Below are 22,774 nucleotides of genomic sequence, written 5' to 3'. Positions count from 1 at the left end.
CCTCTGTCAAATTTTTTGCCATCAGGGTCGATGTCCTTGACATCAAATATGTCTTCGAAGAGAATTCCTGCCATGCTCACCAATCGCGGTGTTTACTTGAAGAAATATATAGTCATGAAAAGCAACTTAATGTTTACTAACCTTTATGAACAAGTTGCCAAATAGAGGTTTTAAGTCATCTGCTGGCAAACTTGATAACCTTAAAGAGAAAACTTACAGAAATTAGGGATTAACTATCTTTTTCTTGAGCCTCATTTCTTTGAGGAAATTTACACATAGTCATCATAGTTAAAGTAGAATATAGGTATCTAACGTGGAAGAAAAAATAGATTATATAAGCCATACTTAAGAATGTATTGATAGGTCTTCTATGTAATCTTGATTATTAATTTGAAAAAAAGATATGTGTAAAAGTATACTTTGAGTAGCTAACGTAAACTGAATTGATTATATAAATCACAGCCAAAAAGATATTGATAGGTACTTTTTGTGAATCAATTATGAGATGAAAAGACACCATGAATATATTTAATTCTTTCACAAGTATCTATGTTACACTTTTCTTAGTTTTCAACACATATGTCTTGTATATTGAGTTTTTTTCATGTATAGAGACAGGAATTAAAGGTGTGAGGTGGAATGAATATATATACACGTTTACCATTATTTTCGCTTTGTCAAATGTGACAACAAGCAGACGATAATATGGTATAGTAGTGTTCTCTAACGTCTAAAAGAATAACTAAAATAGTAAAGATGCTAGATATTACCATTCATATTAACTAATCTTATAGAGTGTTATGTTTTTATTAGATATTCCTTGAGTGTGTATATGTGTAGACGACAGATAATAAATTTTCTAAATCCTCCGGGAATCAATTTTTATATACTTATTGAGAGCTAAAATGCCTATTTCTATGAGTACTTTACCTGTTCATCTTTTACATATAAAATCTATTGATTATTTTTACTCAGATTTATCTTATTTATATCAGTAAGGGTAGAAAGCAGTAACAGAAATATATCTTGATCACTTTAGAAGAGCTACCTTGAAGGGTAAACATCAGAAGCCCTCTGAAGGTATAAAAATACTGAGTTTCTTCATGGTTTTTAAGACTATTGTTGAATGATTTCGTGAATTTGATCATGTATTCAGGTTTAAATTGACAGCCTTCGGAAAGAATATAATAACGTAAGGATATAAACTTTTAGTCTCAAAATAGACGTGAATGATACAAGTACATTTTTTGGCAACTACCCAGTTTGACAATTGGTCAATTTGGTAGTAGAAAAAAGGTGAAATTTAAGTGACAGTGCAGTGTTGGTAAATGTATTATAATGGGGTAGCTTCATTTGTTGACTCTGAAGGAAAGTACGTGAAATATGGTGCATTGATAAGATATTTTTACCATTCTAACCAGATTCTTGTAGTATTTGTTAATTATGTCTTCTGAGCCAACTATATCAAGGAGTGATGGACTTTCCCCATAAAATAATAAAAGGATTTAATTTTGGTTATGTTTATAAGTATGTCCACAATATTACGTTTTGATATCAAGAGAAATTGTTTCAATGGATTTGTTACGAATATTGCTGGCACAGCTCTTATTCTGCATTCAGTAATTAAAAGAATATTAGCTTACATTCTGTTACATTAGTTTTTTAATTGGGTAGCCTTTCTTTTTGATATTTATCTTTATGTAGCTTGAAACAAATGCAACATTAACCTAAAAACATAACCTAACATAACCAGCAAAATATTCTTGAGAGTGGTTGCTGGAGATACAGTGGAATTCTTATAACTGTAACAAATCCATGATGTGAGTTTCTTTAAGACTGGAAAGTTATTTGAAAGGTTTCATTAAAACGGATGATTATGAAAGAAGACGTGAAATGTTTCCCAAGAATTAGACAAGATTTTTAATGAAACAAGCTTGATGTTCTCTTACCATTTTCTAACATTTCACTACCCATCATAACCTTGCACTTCAGCTCACTGTTTCATTGTTCAGAAGAGTATATGAATTTAAAGTAGAGGAGACAGCAAGAAACCAGGGAAACAGATTACAGTGTAAGTCATTCCTGAATACTGTACTTCTTCAACAAAAGACTTATAAGTGGTGAGGTAATTCAAGGGAAATGCAATTCAATCTACTACTTGTTCCTAGAAGTTTAAGATGGTTTACATTGCTATAAGTAATCTTACATCCTTCAAAATGTTGTTAGTTAAGTTGAAAAGACTAGATATGTTGTTCCATTTTCGGATGTGTAAAAACACATAATCTGAGGGAAGATTGTAGATGTATTTTTGTGAATGTCATCAGTATATCTTGTCATAATCTTTGTTTGTGGTAATTTTTATCTTTATTTACAGAAGAGTGTTGTAACACAGTAATGTGATTCATTTTTCTTTTTTCTAGTGAAATTTTTAGAATATAGGAAGCAATGATGGCAACTCTCCCTCCACGCAAGAATCCAACTCCAACAAAAATATCACGGCAACATTTGTCACCTCTTCAGATCTTCTTGCAGATGGGTTTTCCAAAGCACCGAGCGTAAGTTTCTGACGCACAGCATAAAAGATTGGATGAACCAAGATTGTAAGCTCCATTTGAACAAATACTTCATAACATGAAATGCATTCATTTTGTGATAGTTTTATTCAAAGCCTGTGTGCTGTCCAATCCAGCATGAATTATAAGTGAGAGCTTTAGTCTCTGTTAAAAATGTTTTGATGTAGGTCTTTTATGTTTAAAGACTCTAAAAATGTTTTGATGTAGGTCTTTTATGTTTAAAGACTCTGCCAGTATTAATTGTCATTTTTTTTTTTTTTTATTATACTTTGTCGCTGTCTCCCGCGTTTGCGAGGTAGCGCAAGGAAACAGACGAAAGAAATGGCCCAACCCCCCCCATACACATGTATATACATACGTCCACACACGCAAATATACATACCTACACAGCTTTCCATGGTTTACCCCAGACGCTTCACATGCCTTGATTTAATCACTGACAGCACGTCAACCCCGGTATACCACATCGCTCCAATTCACTCTATTCCTTGCCCTCCTTTCACCCTCCTGCATGTTCAGGCCCCGATCACACAAAATCTTTTTCACTCCATCTTTCCACCTCCAATTTGGTCTCCCTCTTCTCCTCGTTCCCTCCACCTCCGACACATATATCCTCTTGGTCAATCTTTCCTCACTCATTCTTTCCATGTGCCCAAGCCACTTCAAAACACCCTCTTCTGCTCTCTCAACCACGCTCTTTTTATTTCCACACATCTCTCTTACCCTTACGTTACTCACTCGATCAAACCACCTCACACCACACATTGTCCTCAAACATCTCATTTCCAGCACATCCATCCTCCTGCGCACAACTCTATCCATAGCCCACGCCTCGCAACCATACAACATTGTTGGAACCACTATTCCTTCAAACATACCCATTTTTGCTTTCCGAGATAATGTTCTCGACTTCCACACATTCTTCAAGGCCCCCAGAATTTTCGCCCCCTCCCCCACCCTATGATCCACTTCCGCTTCCATGGTTCCATCCGCTGCCAGATCCACTCCCAGATATCTAAAACACTTCACTTCCTCCAGTTTTTCTCCATTCAAACTCACCTCCCAATTGACTTGACCCTCAACCCTACTGTACCTAATAACCTTGCTCTTATTCACATTTACTCTTAACTTTCTTCTTCCACACACTTTACCAAACTCAGTCACCAGCTTCTGCAGCTTCTCACATGAATCAGCCACCAGCGCTGTATCATCAGCGAACAACAATTGACTCACTTCCCAAGCTCTCTCATCCACAACAGACTTCATACTTGCCCCTCTTTCCAAAACTCTTGCATTTACCTCCCTAACAACCCCATCCATAAACAAATTAAACAACCATGGAGACATCACACACCCCTGCCGCAAACCTACATTCACTGAGAACCAATCACTTTCCTCTCTTCCTACACGTACACATGCCTTACATCCTCGATAAAAGCTTTTCACTGATTCTAACAACTTGCCTCCCACACCATATATTCTTAATACCTTCCACAGAGCATCTCTATCAACTCTATCATATGCCTTCTCCAGATCCATAAATGCTACATACAAATCCATTTGCTTTTCTAAGTATTTCTCACATACATTCTTCAAAGCAAACACCTGATCCACACATCCTCTACCACTTCTGAAACCACACTGCTCTTCCCCGATCTGATGCTCTGTACATGCCTTCACCCTCTCAATCAATACCCTCCCATATAATTTACCAGGAATACTCAACAAACTTATACCTCTGTAATTTGAGCACTCACTCTTATCCCATTTGCCTTTGTACAATGGCACTATGCACGCATTCCGCCAATCCTCAGGCACCTCACCATGAGTCATACATACATTAAATAACCTTACCAACCAGTCAACAATACAGTCACCCCCTTTTTTAATAAATTCCACTGCAATACCATCCAAACCTGCTGCCTTGCCGGCTTTCCCTAACCCTCTCACTTTGCACACCACCTCGACCAAAACACCCTATATCTGCCACTCTATCATCAAACACATTCAACAAACCTTCAAAATACTCACTCCATCTCCTTCTCACATCACCACTACTTGTTATCACCTCCCCATTTGCGCCCTTCACTGAAGTTCCCATTTGCTCCCTTGTCTTACGCGCTTTATTTACCTCCTTCCAGAACATCTTTTTATTCTCCCTAAAATTTAATGATACTCTGTCACCCCAACTCTCATTTGCCCTTTTTTTCACCTCTTGCACCTTTCTCTTGACCTCCTGTCTCTTTCTTTTATACATCTCCCACTCAATTGCATTTTTTCCCTGCAAAAATCGTCCAAATGCCTCTCTCTTCTCTTTCACTAATACTCTTACTTCTTCATCCCACCACTCACTACCCTTTCTAATCAACCCACCTCCCACTCTTCTCATGCCACAAGCATCTTTTGCGCAATCCATCACTGATTCCCTAAATACATCCCATTCCCATAATTGTCATTTACAAAATATTATTGTTTGAAGATGTCTGAGAAAAGATACCTTCCAAACAGGGAAAAGGCACTTGCAGCAACTGGTCATCGAGGCATTCAGCTTGCATCTGATTGGTTACTTGCCCATGTTAATGACACAACGCTGGACCTTGACTGCCCTCGTGAATATGTGGTGTATTTGTGTCCCACAGGCCCACTCTATGAACAGATTCAAAACTTTTGGGAGGAATCTTTGCAAAAGTGTGGCTGGAATGGAGCTCATAATTTAGTGCCTCACATCACAATGTGTTCCTTTTTTAAAGTGAGTCTTCATTTTTTATTCAGAATAAGGTCTTAGATTGTGAGAAGTGACTTAGATAGTTTATCTTAATGCGTTTTGTGCTACCATTATTATTTCTTGTGATACATGTTTTTTTTGTTAAGTAAGCCAGGTATGTTGCATGATTTTCTGATTTATTCCTGAAGTAATTTTCACAGTATTCAAGCACTCTCTTTGTTGCTCATTTGTATGTTATGACTTTTTGTGTTTTAAAGATCTTGAGTTTGCTTTCCTATGTATGGTGGATTACCGCAGTGCATGCTGCATATAGATAGGACCATATATGTTTTTACATTTCCACCCATCTCTCCCTATATCCATTTTTCCATTTTATATGATTGTCTTGAATTAACAGAGCCTCTCCATTTTTGTGAACATTATAGAGCAAATGCATGCAAATTGGAAATGCACGTGTACCATATTGGTGGTCATGATTTTTATTGTAAGAAAATACGATTTTGGATGTTTTCCATAGTAAGGTTTAGACTTTTGAATCTTTATTTTTCTTGCATTTGTAAAGCATAACTTTATTATTTCACACAAAGATGGAATGTTCACATCTAATTATGTTGAATATTTATTACACAGGGTAAAATAGGGTAAAATGTTTTGTTTCTTATGTTCAGGAAGAGAATGATATGATTGCTTTGCAGTATATCTCAATAAAAGAGAGGAGATAAACATGATTTGCAGTAATTGATGGCGATGTTTTTGGTTAGGGACCCAAAATATATGTCAGTAGAAGAGGGTATTAAGTCGACATGTTTTGCTTTTATGAAGGTGTGCTTGATATAACAAAAAACAGCTTTGCAATTATAGAATGTACTGCCTTGATATATCTGTAGGGCTTATTTATCATATCAGCTCCCTCATATTTCAGTATTTTTCTGAAACTTGATATCATTGTTGCATATTCGGTGGAAGTATATATTTGACATTCTGATGGTAAAACATGAATTTTTTATGAAGTTTGAATTTAGATTAATTGTTTTTTACTCATCTATATAATGTGTGAACAGTTCCTCTTGCAATTTACTGTGTAATTAATCTGAAAATCAACAGAGATATCACACATATAATGATTTGCTTATTTTTATTATACATGATTGCTGTTTCCTGCATCAGGGAGGTAGTGCCAGGAAACAGATGAAATGACCCATCCTCTCATATGCACCTATATGTCTCTTACAGTCTGGGGATGAGAACTGTGAGGCCCTAGTTTCAGCACTGAAGGATGTTGTACATAGCATCCTGCCTTCCCTTCCTTCCAGCCTGACACTGGACAAATATATATCACCTAACTACATGGGTCTTTTTTTAAATGATCAACAAGCAGAGATTCTTAAGAAACTTGCAGTTGCTTATGTCAAGGAAGTAGCTCATCTGTGTAAGTATCGTTTTTTTATTTTTTATCTTTTTTTAATTGGATTTTGGTATGAGTTTTAAAACTGCTTAAATATGATAAGCATTTGACTATTTTGAATGAACATGAAATGTATTTCTTCATTGATTTTGAAGCTTATTATATTACACATTGATTGGCTGAATGTCTTAAATCTCTCTCATTGCATAACTTAAAACAAGCAAGGCAGCTTTGTTACAAGTCAAATGAGCAACATCTGAATTTAGTTTCCTAATATGTGCCTTTCCTTCGCATCTAATTATTGCTATTTGCCTTTCTTGTTTAACAAAGTTGAAGCTGGGTGTTACGACAAACTGGAGGTGATGGCAGCATGTCTGCCATGGTGCACAGGAACTACTTTGGCTCAAGAATACTGTAAGCAGGATATGCCCAAAGGGAATGAAAAGTTATATTTTTGTTGTGGCTTTTATAGAGCTGTATAATCTTTTATTTTTTCTTGCAAATTTCAGCATGATCTATTTTCACAATACCCTCCCCTCTTTGCTTAATTTATTAAATTCTGAACCCTTAAAGCCAGAGTTTCAATTCTTTTGTGTGTATCACATTATTCTCATTTGCATGGGCCACCCTGAAAAATCCTGGAGACAGTATTGCTTTTTAAGAAATAAGACATTTACTAATGAAATTATTTTTACTAATAACATGGAGCATCATTGGAAGCATTGTATGAGTGGTATTTAGACATTCACAGTGCAGTTATTTTATAATGGTTTATTGTCTGGCTTTCTTTTAAGTATGCAGAAATTCTTCACCAAAAAATTTTGAATGATATGAAATATTAGTTGAAAATAACGTGAGTGGATGACTCCAGATATGAGCAAGACACATAAGGAAAATATGACAAAATAGTGAAAGAAGAACACATTTTAGCTGATAAGTTGCATTAGAAAAGAACATTAGTGTACATGACAGTAATTACAAGGGAAGCACATATGTATTGATTTCAAGATGGTCATTACTAATATTAAGTACAAAAGTAGATTTGAATACATTATGTTCATTAAAGTGTTTCACATATTGATGATACAAAGAAGCTACAATGATTATATAAGGTCACAAGAGATGATGCTGATACAAAGAAGCTACGATGATTATATGAGATGTTTGAGGACAATACGTCATGTGAGGTGGTTTGATTGAGTAAGTAATGAAAAGGTAAGAGAGATGTGTGGTAATAAAAAGAGTGTGGTTGAGAGAGCAGAAGAGGGTGTATTGAAATGGTTTGGTCACATGGAGAGAATGAGTGGTGAAAGATTGACAAAGTGGATATATGTATCAGAGGTGGAGGGAATGAGAGAAATGGGGGACCAAATTGGAAGTGGAAAGATGGAGTGAAAAAGATTGTGAGCAATTGGGGCTTGAACATACAGGAGGGTAAAAGGCGCGAAAGGAATAGAGCGAATTGGAACAATGTGGTATACCGGGGTGGATGTGCTGTCAATGGATTGAACCAGGGCATATGAAGCATCTTGGGTAAACCATGGAAAGTTTTGTGGGGCCTGGATATAACATTGTTGGAACCACTATTCCTTCAAACATACCCATTTTTGTTTAAAAGGAACTGAGATAAAAAAGAGATATGAACATTCCAGAATTTGCTGTTCAGTAGGTAATTGTTAGAAGAGTGTCACTTGTTGCATCCATAGACATAAAAAGAATGATGCCTTATAATTGGAAAAGCTTTCCCTGGCAGTCATATTTTACAGGATATTCACTTTTTTAACCCATACATACACAAAGTTTGGTATTTAGTTGTTTTTTTTTTTTTGTTTTTTTTTTTTTTTATACTTTGTCGCTGTCTCCCGCGTTTGCGAGGTAGCGCAAGGAAACAGACGAAAGAAATGGCCCAACCCCCCCCCCCCCCACCATACACATGTACATACACACGTCCACACACGCAAATATACATACCTACACAGCTTTCCATGGTTTACCCCAGACGCTTCACATGCCTTGCTTCAATCCACTGACAGCACGTCAACCCCTGTATACCACATGACTCCAATTCACTCTATTTCTTGCCCTCCTTTCACCCTCCTGCATGTTCAGGCCCCGATCACACAAAATCTTTTTCACTCCATCTTTCCACCTCCAATTTGGTCTCCCTCTTCTCCTCGTTCCCTCCACCTCCGACACATATATCCTCTTGGTCAATCTCTCCTCACTCATTCTCTCCATGTGCCCAAACCATTTCAAAACACCCTCTTCTGCTCTCTCAACCACGCTCTTTTTATTTCCACACATCTCTCTTACCCTTACGTTACTTACTCGATCAAACCACCTCACACCACACATTGTCCTCAAACATCTCATTTCCAGCACATCCATCCTCCTGCGCACATCTCTATCCATAGCCCACGCCTCGCAACCATACAACATTGTTGGAACCACTATTCCCTCAAACATACCCATTTTTGCTTTCCGAGATAGTGTTCTCGACTTCCACACATTTTTCAAGGCTCCCAAAATTTTCGCCCCCTCCCCCACCCTATGATCCACTTCCGCTTCCATGGTTCCATGGAAATTTTAGAGGCCTGTCATTTTCTGCACTTATTATTTTACCAAAACTTTTGCCTCCAGTTACCCACTGGATTATAAGGATGTTCTTACCATTGCGTATACATATGCAAAACATGAATTTGAATAAGTTATTTATGTTATAGTTTGTGACCTTGAAACATATACAAATAATGTCAAAAATTGAAGTGTCTTTGTATCAAAAATATGCAGTTCACAATGATATTAGAAAGAAAAGAATTATTGGCCAAATTTTAGAAAACAATATTACATGAATTTATTGATTTTCTATAGAAAGCTAAGATATATAATTATATATATAAGATGTTTTAACTTTTAAAATACTCATTATTTACTGTAGAAGGTGTTGAACAACCACTAGGCTCCAGTTCCAACACTACAAATTCCACAGAATCAGTTGGTCAACTGTAGATTGTGGCATATGGTTGTGAGAAATCACTTATAAAGTGTCATTGCATTCTTGCATTGATTTTTTTTCTTTCTTTCTTTCTTTTTTTTCTATTTTTTGTTTAACCTGACAGGCACCACGGGTGAGGCAGCAACTAAAGCTCTGCACTTAACTTTAGCCTACCAGTTTTCACCATCACAGTTCTCTCTCCTTGAATCTTTGGTGGATATGGTTGATCCAAGAACACCAGCTGCTTGGGAAGTACGACTCTATTCTAGAGACACCAGAATTGTTGGGAATGAGGTACTGTTGAAAATTTAGCATTTGGGTCCCTGTCATTTTTTATTTAATTTTGTGTAGTTTATATCCTGTATGGCCTTTCCGTTTGTTTTTATATTTTCTTTAGTGTATGGTCTTTCCCTTGGTTTTTATATTTTGCAGTTTTTTTCTAATACATTTCCCAATTCATGTTGTTCCCATAGTTCCTAAAACTATAGTTTGTCTTTATTTAAACAAGTCAGACCCTTTTTTTCATTTTACTGTATCTTTCATGAGAATATGTATGTTTGTCTGCCCCTTTAAGAAGCTTCTCTTCTACAAATCCATTTAGTTTGATTTCTTCTATTTGATCTTTGAAATAAGGATTTATGTCATTAACCAGTAATCCAATGTGCATTCATTTAGTTTGACTATCCCTTTGTGTTTATTGGTTTTGTAAATTGTCTAGTTTCTTATCTCTCAATGTTTCCTTTATTTTATATTCTGGTTATTTTCTTTGCCTCTTTCCTCCCCATATAGTTTACCTTTTTTAAGTAACAACATATCAAAGTTCTTATGATAAGCTAGGTTCTTTGCCAGAACTCCGTGTTGTTCTTATACTTTATTCTTTTAGTAACTGTGCCAGATCAACCCCCTTTATTCCAAGTATATCTTCATATTCTCTATTTTATTGTTCTGCTTTTTCATCATATTTTCTTCCACTAATTTTTGTATGCTGCCTTGAATCCTTTATTTTATCTCTTACTGCCTTCTTGTTTTCTTACAAATATACATTATACATTTATGGTTTTACATATTTCCATATTCTGTAGTGTTGTAATGTAAATTTCTTTTCATCTTCCTTATTGTCTCAATCCATCTGTTTCTTTTGCAGTTTGAATAAAACTGTCATGGGGAGAGGTAAACTGAAGGGGTTTGAGTTCAGAGGATGTTACTAATCTTCAGTAGAAATCATTCATACAAAGTTTATTCTGACATGGATGTAGATTTATCTGTGAAGTTGCTTGTAAAAGTTGTAGATATTGCTAGAAAGGTTCATAATGCTGAAAAACAAAAAGATGATTGTATGTTCCATAGTTTGTTTAAACATTTCCTTCAGATTTTGTCACCCTTTCGTAGTATTTTTTTTAAAACTATATCACCAAAGCAAATGCTAATTTGCCCCCTAATATATCCATTTCTTGATATTTTGTACTTTCCATATGGAAACCCCTTACCTTTTGTTATATAATTAGTTTTGCAAGAGGCGTTTCCCAAGTAGTTTACAAAAAAACATTTATGAGGCATAGAATAATCATGAATTTTTGGGACTGTCTTACAGTCACTTGGAAATTAGAAATAAATCTATCTATTTATCTATTTATATCTCTGATGCCTATTCCCACCTGGAACTACTTCAAGGGGGTGGGTACATCAATAAAGTCTCCATAACTAGTGAACTCCATTGCTGCTTCTTACCTTTTAGTGCCTCACCCGTAACAGGCCACTGGCAGAGGGCAACTCTAGTACTGTGTTTGCAGAGGGTCCTACCAAATGTTTCAAATGACTGCTTCTACCTAATGCTCCTGGCTAATGTTCCTACCTTCAACTTCTACCTAACCTTTCTATCCAATGCTTCTGCCTAAATGTTCCTACCTGTTACTTCCATGTATTCTATTACTTCTACTATTTTGCCAAAAGGCAGGGCTAGCACATAGTGATTACCATAGAAAAGTCTATAATTATTAAGTTAAGTCTTGAATTAAGTCTTATCAAGTGTTATGTATGACTAGGAGAGATTTTATGTTTGCTGACAGAATGGTAGTAGTCCATGTGTGCAGGAGAAAGAATAAAACAGCTACCTAGGTCAAAGGAGTGCAGCTCGACTGGCACTGAAGTGCTGGCTTACTTCTCAGCTGTCAATAACCCTCCTAATACCCAGAGAGATAGTACTGGCGGTATACTTCCCTGTTCATTGACTGCCTACGAACTACTACTACTAATACTACTAAAGATGCTAATAATGAATAATTTTTTTTACGGTACTCACATTGTCCTTTTTTTTGTCCCTTTGCATAAAACGCTACTTTTTTCCTCACTTTTTTATAGATTTCCTTTACAGTTTTTTCATTTTACATATTCAAAGAAACAAAAAACAACAATTGAGGTTTCAGAATTATTGTAGTGTTGATTAATAGGTTGCAAGTTAGTATTGCTTTACTGTAGCTACTTACATGCTGAATTACCATGTTGGTTATAATGATGCCGTAAGGAATATTTGCTGCAGTTTTCACAGCACCTCTAATTTGTTCTCCAGTCAGTATGATGTTTGGATGCATGATTGAGATTATTATCTTTCTTTCTTTCAAACTATTCGCCATTTCCCGCATTAGCGAGGTAGCGTTAAGAACAGAGGACTGGGCCTTTGAGGGAATACCCTCACCTGGCGCAATTCTCTGTTCCCTCTTTTGGAAAATTAAAAAAAAAAACGAGAGGGGAGGATTTCCAGCCCCCCGCTCCCTCCCCTTTTAGTCGCCTTCTACGACACGCAGGGAATACGTGGGAAGTATTCTTTCTCCCCTATCCCCAGGGGATTATTATAGGGAATAGATTTAAGCAGTCAGCATGAAGTACATATGTAGTTTAGATTTATAATTCACATCAGTTTTCAGTCACCTGTAATATCAGTGTCTTAGATAAGTGTCATTTCATTTTCCCAACTTTGTCATAACTAATCCTTATCAAATTTTCTTTTAAGATGAAAACCTTTCTATATTCACACTCCTCTCTGCAGGTACACAAGGTCCTATACTCACATGTTCCACGAGATCCAGATGAACTGGAACTTTTAATTGGAGACTTTGTGTATGTTAAAGGAGAAAGTCTGGCATCCTCACCTGATGGATGGATTGAAGGAACATCCTGGCTCACAGGTTCAACGGGATTTTTACCAATTAACTATATTGAACGTACAGCAGAATCAGATGCTTGGACACTGCACAGGTGAGCTTATATTATTTTGTGATCATGATTGCATACATGTTTGTATGATCACAGTTGATTACTTCAAAACAAAATGTCATCTTTTCCCATTGAATAGCGACTTTAATAGAACCTGTTTTAAGTAACTTGATCATATTACCATACTCAACAGTTATGTAGTTCTTGTCTTCACACTAATAGTTTCACTTAGAAGTAAAAATTCCAGGTTTCTCTCCCAAAATATACTACGTATCCTTCATCCTTGTTACATCATACATTCAAACACTCCAACCAAGAGCCTTCAAGGAAGATGAGCACACCTAATTTGTGCCCTTTTAGTTACAATTCTTGACATGCAGGAGTTATAAGAGTAATATGGACTCCCTTGGTGCAACAGTTACTGTTCCTGACCATGAGGCATTCACAGGCCACCCAGGGTTGAAGAAATAGGTTCAAATCCTGTTTGTGGCAGGCAGTCCATAGTCAACCCAGCCGTTCATCCACACCTAGGGGTTGGTCGATATAATGGGTGCCTGGCTCAGGATAGGGTATATGTGTATATATAGGGGAGAAAGAATACTTCCCATGTATTCCCTGCGTGTTGTAGAAGGCGACTAAAAGGGGAGGGAGCAGGGGGCTGGAAATGCTCCCCTCTCGTTTTTTAATTTTCCAAAAGAAGGAACAGAGAAGGGGCCAAGTGAGGATTTCCCTTGAAGGCTCAGTCCTCTGTTCTTAACGCTACCTCGCTAACGCGGGAGATGGCGAATAGTATGAAAAAAATATATTTATATAGTGATGGGTGATTTGAAAGCAAAGGTGAGTAATGTGGCAGTTGAGGGAATAATTGGTGTACATGGGGTGTTCAGTGTTGTAAATGGAAATGGTGAAGAGCTCGGAGATTTGTGTGCTGAAAAAGGATTGGTGATTGGGAATACCTGGTTTGAAAAGAGAGATATACATAAGTATACATTTTGTGTGATCGGGGCCTGAACATGCAGGAGGGTGAAAGGAGGGCAAGGAATAGAGTGAATTGGAGCGATGTGGTATACCGGGGTTGACGTGCTGTCAGTGGATTGAATCAAGGCATGTGAAGCGTCTGGGGTAAACCATGGAAAGCTCTGTAGGTATGTATATTTGCGTGTGTGGACTTATGTATATACATGTGTATGGGGGTGGGTTGGGCCATTTCTTTCGTCTGTTTCCTTGGGCTACCTCGCAAACGCGGGAGACCAGCAAAAAAAAAAAAAAACATATGTAAGTAGGAGAAATGGCCAGAGAGCGTTATTGGATTACGTGTTAATTGATAGGCGCGTGAAAGAGAGACTTTTGGATGTTAATGTGCTGAGAGGTGCAACTGGAGGGATGTCTGATCATTATCTCATGTAAGGCAAAGGTGAAGATTTGTAGAGGTTTTCAGAAAAGAAGAGAAAATATTGAGGTGAAGAGAGTGGTGAGAGTAAGTGAGCTTGGGAAGGAGACTTGTGTGACGAGGTACCAGGAGAGACTGAGTGCAGAATGGAAAAAGGTGAGAACGAAGGATGTAAGGGGAGTTGGGGGAGGAATGGGATGTATTTAGGGAAGCAGTGATGGCTTGTACAAAGGATGCATGTGGCATGAGAAGCGTGGGAGGTGGGCAGATTAGAAAGAGAAAGGGTAGTGAGTGGTGGGATGAAGAAGTAAAATTATTAGTGAGCTTGTGGCATGAGAGGTGTGGGAGATGGGCAGATTAGAAAGGGTAGTGAGTGGTGGGATGAAGAAGTATGATTATTAATGAAAGAGAAGAGAGAGAGGCATTTGGACAATTTTTGCTGGGAAATAGTGCAAATGACTGGGAGATGTTTAAAAGAAAGAGGCAGGAGGTCAAGAGGAAGGAGCAAGAGGTAAAAAAGAGGGCAAATGAGAGTTGGGGTGAGAGATTATCATTAGATTTTAGAGAGAAAAAAAAGATGTTTTGGAAGGAAGTAAATAAAGTGCATAAGACAAGAGAACAAGTGGGAACATTGGTGAAGGGGGCGAATGGGGAGGTAATAATAAGTAGTGGTGATGTAAGAAGGAGATGGTGTGAGTATTTTGAAGGTTTGGTGAATGTGTTAGATGATGGAGTGGCAGATATAGGGTGTTTTGGTCAAAGTGGTGTGCAAATTAAGAGGGTCAGGGAGAATGGTTTGTTAAACAGAGAAGAGGTAGCGAAAGCTTTGCGGAAAATGAAAGCCAGTAAGGCAGCGGGTTTGGATGGTATTGCAGTGGAATTCATTAAAAAAGGGTGGTGACTGTGTTGTTGACTGGTTGGTGAGGATATTCAGTGTATGTATAGTTCATGGTGAAGTGCCTGAGGATTGGTGGAATGCATGCATAGTGCCATTGTATAAAGGTGAGTGTTCAACTTACAGAGGTATAAGTTTGTTGAGTATTCCTGGGAAATTATATGAGAGGGTATTGATAGAGAGGGTGAAGGCATGTACAGAGTATCAGATTGGGGAAGAGCAGTGTGGTTTCAGAAGTGGTAAAGGATGTGTGGATCAGGTGTTTGCTTTGAGGAATGTATGTGAGAAATACTTAGAAAAACAAATGGATTTGTATGTAGCATTCATGGATCAGGAGAAGGCATATGATAAAGTTGATAGAGATGCTCTATGGAAGGTATAAAAAGTATATGGTGTGGGAGGCAAGTTGCTAGAAGCAGTGAAAAGTTTTTCTCGAGGATGTAAGGCATGTGTACAAGTTAAAGTGGTTGGTTCTCAGTGAATGTCAGTTTGTGGCAGGGGTGCTTGATGTCTCCATGGTTGTTTAATTTGTTTATGGATGGGGTTGTTAGGGAGGTGAATGCAAGAGTTTTGGAGAGAGGGGCAAGTATGCAGTCTGTTGTTGATGAGAGAGCTTGGGAAGTGAGTCATTTGTTGTTCACTGATGATACAGCGCTGGTGGCTTATTCAGGTGAGAAACTGCAGAAGCTGGTGACTGAGTTTGGTAGAGAGTGTGAAAGAAGAAAGCTGAGAGTAAATGTGAATAAGAGCAAGGTTATTAGATACAGTAGGGTTGAGGGTCAAGTCAATTAGGAGGTAAGTTTGAATGGAGAAAAACTGGAGGAAGTGAAGTGTTTTAGATATCTGGGAGTGGTTTTGGGAGCGGATAGAACCATGGAAGTGGAAATGAGTCACAGGGTGGGGGAGGGGGCGAAGGTTTTGGGAGCGCTGAAGAATGTGTGGAAGGTGAGAACATTATCTTGGATAGCAAAAATGGGTATGTTTGAAGGAATAGTGATTCCGAGAATGTTATATGGTTGCGAGACATGGGCTATAGATAGGGTTGTGCGGAGGAGGGTGGATGTGTTGGAAATTATATGTTTGAGGACAGTATGTGGTGTAAGTTGGTTTGATCAAGTAAGTAATGAAAGGGTAAGAGAGATGTGTGGTAATAAAAAGAGTGTGTGGTTGAGAGAGCAGAAGAGGGTGTATTGAAATGGTTTGGTTACATGGAGAGAATGAGTGAGGAAAGATTGACAGAGAGGATATATGTGTCAGAGGTGGAGGGAACGAGAAGTGGAAGACCAAATTGGAGGTGGAAGGATGGAGTGAAAAAGATTTTGAGCGATCGGGGCCTGAACAAACTGTAGGGTGATAGACGTTGCAAGGAATAGAGAGAATTGGAACGATGTGGTATACTGGGGCCGACGTGCTGTCAGTGATTGAACTAGGGCATGGAAAGGGAGCTGTGGTTTTGGTGCATTACATATTTTTATTTATTATACTTTGTCCCTGTCTCCTGCATTAGTGAGGTAATATCACACAAGCTGACATTTCCTATGCATTACACAGTCACCAAGACTGTGATTATGAGTAGTAGTAAGTAAACTCATTTTTCTGATACCTTAGATGATTGTTTTTAATTCATGTGTATTTTTCCATCCCAACAGAGCCATTCCCAGTATAGGTAGTACTGGCCGAGAGAGACTTGAAAATGTGTCTTTACCCCGCCGTCCACCAATCTCCCTTTCCCTTTTAAATCTTTTAGAAAACAGTGAAGGTTCCAGGCGCTCAACAGAAGTCCTTTCTGAGTCATCTTCAACGGATAGACTTCACTCTCGTCAAGCATCCTTGGAAGCCACCCAGTTGTCTCCTCTTCCTCAGCAGGAAACTTTAGATGCACTGTATGCAAAGGTAAGTAATAGATCAATAAGAGCTTTATGTAACAACTACTACCATTATTTTAATCACTTTAAATTACATTTTACTTTCTATATACTTGTCATTAACTCAGATGTTTAAAAACATTCTTAAACCCAAATGCAGATATTTATTCAAACATTTAACTTCTCCATCTTCTCCATCTATTCTCAGTTGCACATGAAAACAGTGCTGTGGATCAAGTTTGACATTAATGAGGAGACATCCTGTTTATTTTCTTTTTGGATTTCACATTGTATTGTTTTTACTAGATTCTCCCTACTCTCCTGTTTCATGATGTTTTACAGACAAAACTCACCTCAGAATTAAAATTTTCCAATTTTTTGAATTTATTATTTGTCTTTTCTTAGCTATTGTATCCTGAACTTCTCTTCAGGAGAATGCATTACCTCATGTCGAAGCATATGAAAACAAATTTACGGAAGTGAAAATCAAATCATTGTTCAGAATTTTTTACAGTTGCTGTTGTTTGTAACGCTTTATGTATAAAGACATTAAATGACCAATGTGTTTGAAGAAACGTTTTCATGAGCACTTTCCATAGATTTTGAGGAAAAGCATGCTGGTAATAAATGTTTCTTCTTTCAATTCAAAATAGCATGGACAAAGTCATGCCCTAATCTTGGTCATCTTGAATGAAAGAAAATATGAGTACAAAAAAAATAATGAAGAGATTAATTTGAGCATTTTCTGACCTGTTTTGTAAAGATGGAAAGGTTATAGAAAGCGTTGTAATAGTTAATCTTCTCGTGACTGATCTGCATGCACAAACTGTGGCAAGCAGCAGCCAGTCACATGCCATGGGACTAAGCATTAGTTGCTAGGATACCCTTAGACTGTTCATGAGAGCAGTAGCCAAAATAATACCTAAAGAAAAGAGAGAGGGCATTAGCATTACGGTGGATGACAAGGGATGGTTAAGGTTAGGTGATAGCAGGAATGATAAGACAGAATGCTTTTAATTACACTCTCGCTAGAAGAAAGTTGAAGTAGGAGCCTCCCTAAATATGTGAGCATCATTCCATACTGGATTAGATAAGACCAGTATGGAATTGATGCTAACAGGAAAAATCATAACAGATTTTATGATAGGCATTATGTGGGTTTTCCAAGATAGAATGGGGATGTGGTTTTACCCAATATGCTTATGGTATTGTCCTATTCACTTTTATTATTTCACTTTTCTTACTTTCATAAATGCTTATATGATTACAGGTTAAGAAACCAAAAAAAGAAGGACCTCTCTATAAATTTCCCATTGAAGGACCACGCAAAGTTATTGTTGCCAGGCATGGAGAAAGAGTTGATTTCACCTTTGGTGATTGGATTCGCTTTTGCTTTGATGAAGCAGGTATGTTCTTTTGATTTGTTTATTTATAATTGCATTTAAAGCAACATCCCCTATTTTTGTTTACTTTAAGGACTATTCTTATTTAAGATTTGATTGGTTTCACATTTTAAAGGAAAATAGTTATTGTAGACTATAACTTAACAGTTATGGTGACTTAAGAGGGTTTTCCTTTTGGCCAGATGCAAGCTATTGCCAGTATGTTATAGTAATTCCACCACTTGATGCAATGAACATACTGATGGTTATCACCATACCATCTGGTCTATAATAGAAACCCAACATTACACAGAGAGCGAAGTCAGTCTCTTAGAAACTAGGAGTCCTGTTCAGATGCGAAAGGTTCTTCCCTTTTAACAGTTATTCTGATTATACAAAAGATTAATTCATGTTGATAGTAAATTACTCTCAGATCTTGGGAGGTTCTAACGCTTCATGTGTATCTCACAAAGTTGAGTCTAAAGAAAGCTAACCTGTCAGCTTTCCCAGTGTGACTTCAGAACTTGACCTACTTTCTATACACCTCAGTGTTGGATCTCTTTCCCTGTTCCATAGATATTATCTAGTATCTTTTCTGAGAACTGACTGTTTGTGTTCCCCCAACACTAGCCAGACCACATAATACTTGGCCAACCTCTACATCACTTTATTATTTTATGACCCATTTCAGATTGTGAGTATCCCATAATAAATTCCTTAGTATTTGTACCTTTTTTCAGTATTACCATAAGTTCTGGTAATAGTATTTCGTTCATACAACATTTACCCAACATTCTCATTTGCCTCTGGATGTCAAATTTAAGTTTATTTGATGATCATAGATAATCATATTGTAATGTTTGTGCAGGAAATTATCAGCGACGAGATCTTAATATGCCAGAGACACTGCCTGAGAGGAAAGGAGCACCCCACAGTTTTTATAAGGACTGTCCTCTCACAAACATTGGCTTATTGCAAGCAACACTTGTAGGCCAAGCCATGAAGGCAAATGGAACAGAGGTGCATCATGTATTCTGTTCTCCATCTCTACGTTGTGTTCAGACATGTACCAATATACTTAGGGGTAAGTTGAATAAATGAATAATTAGTTAATTAGTAATTTTAGATAATGAAAACACATTGGTGATAGAAATTTTTTTATACATTGTGGTATACAATTTAGCAGTCTTATACTCACAGATCCCCACTTCCTTGAAAAGTTCAGAATTAACAAATATTCTTAGTAATGACTGAGTAACCACCAAATTACCACCTTGAATCCAGTTTTAAGCTCTGTTTCCAAAACAAATTCCAGACAACACAGAAAAAGCCCTCAGAGCCATAACAGGATACACCCAAATCACCAACTTTGACCATCTACATTTTTCAACCTAAGCTACAATTACAGACACATTTAGCCATGAGAGATTTACAGTTTATTGCAGTCATGCAAGATCCTAATTACCTCTACCTTGCCCTCACAAACTGCCCACCCTCACCTAGAAATGAGAAATACATGCAAACCATACACTTAAATCACTAGTATAACTAACTTTGGTACAATCAAACACTTTCATGTACACATCAGCCACTAGATGGAAGTCACTCTTTAATATTATTCTCAACACATCCTTCCTAGAGTAACGCCTACAACCTAGAACAGAAAACACATGCTTTCATGCCTCAGATAATATAGAATAGACTTAATTTTCACAGGTTTGGGTATTGCTGAGTATATGCCTATCAACATAGAACCTGGACTTTTTGAATGGTTGGCATGGTACCATGATGGAATGCCTGTATGGATGACTCTTGATGAGTTGATGGATGCAGGATTTAGTATCAACTGTAATTATGATCCTCTGATCCGGAAAGAAGAATTGAAGGACACCCATGAAAGTTGTGAGCAATATTATGGCAGAAATGCTTATGTTGCACAGAGTATTATCAATACAACACAATCTCAAGGTATGTATAACTTTGAAAGATCTGTAATTATTTCACATACATGGTTAAGAAATGAAAGTGATTAGTTGTTAAACTGGCTTTAAAGTATATTGCACAGAAAACATTTTGCACATATCACAGATTACTGTATATTCTTCACACAGAGATGTGCTTTTATATTGTTTCTATTTCTCCCTTAGTGCACAGTCTTACTAAAGTATTTCTTTCTTGAAAACAGTCCATTTTTCCATAATCTAAATACTGTGACTTTTAACCCTCAGTAATTACATTTTTTTCTAAACTATTTCATAAAGATTTTTTTTTTTTATATCTCCACATTCCACCTTAAATCATAAGTTTTTTATTAAAATTTTTCCAGTTAGTGTGGGACTATTATATATCTCCTCATTAGAACTACCCCAATCTGTATAGAGAGTTACTCCTTCCCCATGGCTTTTGCACATAGGAATTGGCTGTTTGCATGAATTCCTCTGGCATGGTCATGGAACACCCAGCAGCCCCAAGAGGAAGAGAGTTTGTAGAACTGTGAAGGAAAATTTATCAATTATAGAATACTAGATAAAGTTTCTCTTGTATCTGTATTTAAAACTAATTCATGCAGTGTATGTTTAGTAATATATGTGGGTTCTTCATTGTGTTGTTATGGTATTCTCATTTCAGCATTTACTTCAAAATGCTAATGATGTTATATGTGAGATTTTAAGTATTTGTAACTCCACCATCTGGGACTAGTCTAGTCCAGACTAGGGATGCTGAGTGTTGAGATTAGTAGGAATTTCCATGTATATTTAACAATATGTACTGCATGGATGTTCAGTTTGGAACTTAATGTAATTGATTACTCTCTGTTAATTATGTAAGGATTGCAGTCTCATAAGTGGTCATTTTATTGTGATACTGCATAGCTTCTAGTGTATGAAAACATGGGAAAGAAAGAACACATTTTAAAAATGCTTTTGACTTCTCTTTAAGTTTGGTAAATGCAATTTTGACTTTTTAATTGTTCTTGTCTGTAATGTCTTTCCACCTGTTCTTGAATTGTGTGCTTCTTTTGTGTTCAATAGTGTTATGCCCAGAGATTGTCAGAGGTTGATATGAGAGAACAGCAAGAGGATAAGGTTAGGAGCTCTTATGATAAGTTATTCCATCACCAGCTCTGAGTGTCTAGTGCACGTCGATCATGTTTTGATTTTTGATACTGCCATCAATATGACTTCTACCTTGTCCTTAAAAACAAATGTGTAATTGAAGTTATCTGCATCTTCTGCGAGAGACAAAAGATGTACTCTCAATATTTTTGTTTCTTTTTCTAGGTGGTACAGTGTTGTTAGTGGGACATGCTGCTACCTTGGATACGTGTACAAGACAGTTAGTTGGAGGAGCACCAAGATCAGCACATGAGATGACCTCCATTATCAAAAAGGTTAGTTGAAAAACTTTGTACTGTTATGCTGAGTTCAGTTTCTTATGTATCTTATTATTATGTAGTAAATCAGGTAATCTCAGTCATTCATTGAAATTCGATTATGAAAACATAGAGACTTGGTCACCTCTTCTGTACTGATGATTTGCTGTCTTGGTTTCACCTTCACAAAGTTATTATTTGATAATCTGTCTCACAGTGTCATATTCAAACTTGTCTGACAACCTTTATTTTTTCCAGTTTATATCTTTCTCCTATACTCTTTTCTTCTTTTTCTTAACTAGTTTCCAGAAATTACTCTAGCTATTCTTCTTCCTTTGTGGATTAAACATCTCTGCTTTACATGGAAAGTGGTAGTATTTTAAGCAAATGCATAGAAATAAATAGAGATGAAGTTCTGTCTGCAAAATGCAGCGTGGGATACTCTCTGTTGAGTGTGGGAAAATGATTAGAAATTGATGTTCATATTGTCAGAAGATCAAGAAAATATTTGGATGGAAAACTGAGTAGTACATTGTTTTCAAAATTCATAGTTTTCATTGAAAATTTGCAGGATTTTTCGACATGTTTGAATTACATTTGATGTATGGAATAAATAGGCAGATATATAAGCACCTCAGGTGTTGCTGAATTCTGCCTGCTTGAGGTTACCCCATGAGGGAAGTCACATTTGGCAAGCTGTATCATTGGGGTTGCAGTCTTGTCAAAGAACTTCTCATTCCAAAGGAGTCTACCTTTTCCTGCTTCTGGGAGTAGTACAGTTTTGGTCTGCAGGAGTCTTTAGAAAGGTCCTAGGTAAGACCAGGACTCTTTCAAAGGAATTTGTCTTGGGGTGAGTATGAGTAAAATATATGAATATCAGTATCTCATAGGTCATGAAGCACATGAGTATTAGTCTGTGTGATGAGAGTGCAGGGCAGTTGAATAGTAAGTGTTCACTATC

The 22,774-nt window shown here is 37.0% G+C and overlaps 2 protein-coding genes across 10 annotated transcripts in view; one reads left to right on the top strand and one right to left on the bottom strand.

Annotated features, from left to right (window-relative positions):
* Positions 1–137, bottom strand: part of Polr2H (DNA-directed RNA polymerases I, II, and III subunit Rpb8) — a 301,372-nt gene extending 301,235 nt beyond the window's left edge. The window contains exon 1 of the mRNA XM_071691846.1: positions 2–137. Coding sequence (XP_071547947.1) covers positions 2–74 — 73 coding nt within the window. The 5' untranslated portion in view covers positions 75–137. The remainder of the gene's footprint in view (position 1) is intronic.
* Positions 138–1,025: 888 nt separating this feature from the next.
* Positions 1,026–22,774, top strand: part of Epp (Ecdysteroid phosphate phosphatase) — a 66,868-nt gene continuing 45,119 nt past the window's right edge. For 4 of the 9 annotated variants that reach the window (XM_071691833.1, XM_071691838.1, XM_071691839.1 and 1 more), the window contains exons 1-12: positions 1,026–1,080; positions 2,421–2,555; positions 5,082–5,322; positions 6,532–6,727; positions 7,034–7,117; positions 9,823–9,992; positions 12,742–12,950; positions 16,843–17,086; positions 18,329–18,464; positions 19,309–19,524; positions 20,157–20,408; positions 21,722–21,831. In XM_071691833.1, the coding sequence (XP_071547934.1) occupies positions 2,446–2,555; positions 5,082–5,322; positions 6,532–6,727; positions 7,034–7,117; positions 9,823–9,992; positions 12,742–12,950; positions 16,843–17,086; positions 18,329–18,464; positions 19,309–19,524; positions 20,157–20,408; positions 21,722–21,831 (1,968 nt within the window). In that variant the 5' untranslated portion in view covers positions 1,026–1,080; positions 2,421–2,445. Of the gene's footprint in view, positions 1,193–1,298; positions 1,373–1,528; positions 2,072–2,420; positions 2,556–5,081; positions 5,323–6,531; positions 6,728–7,033; positions 7,118–9,822; positions 9,993–12,741; positions 12,951–16,842; positions 17,087–18,328; positions 18,465–19,308; positions 19,525–20,156; positions 20,409–21,721; positions 21,832–22,774 lie in introns of those variants that run through there. The other 5 variants (XM_071691834.1, XM_071691836.1, XM_071691835.1 and 2 more) reach the window with 5 other exon arrangements.

Source organism: Panulirus ornatus, chromosome 51, assembly GCF_036320965.1.
Source record: "Panulirus ornatus isolate Po-2019 chromosome 51, ASM3632096v1, whole genome shotgun sequence".
In the NCBI taxonomy this organism is placed as follows: Eukaryota; Metazoa; Arthropoda; class Malacostraca; order Decapoda; family Palinuridae; genus Panulirus; species Panulirus ornatus.
Note: the sequence above shows the minus strand (reverse complement) of the source record. Positions and strands in the feature narration are given on the sequence as shown.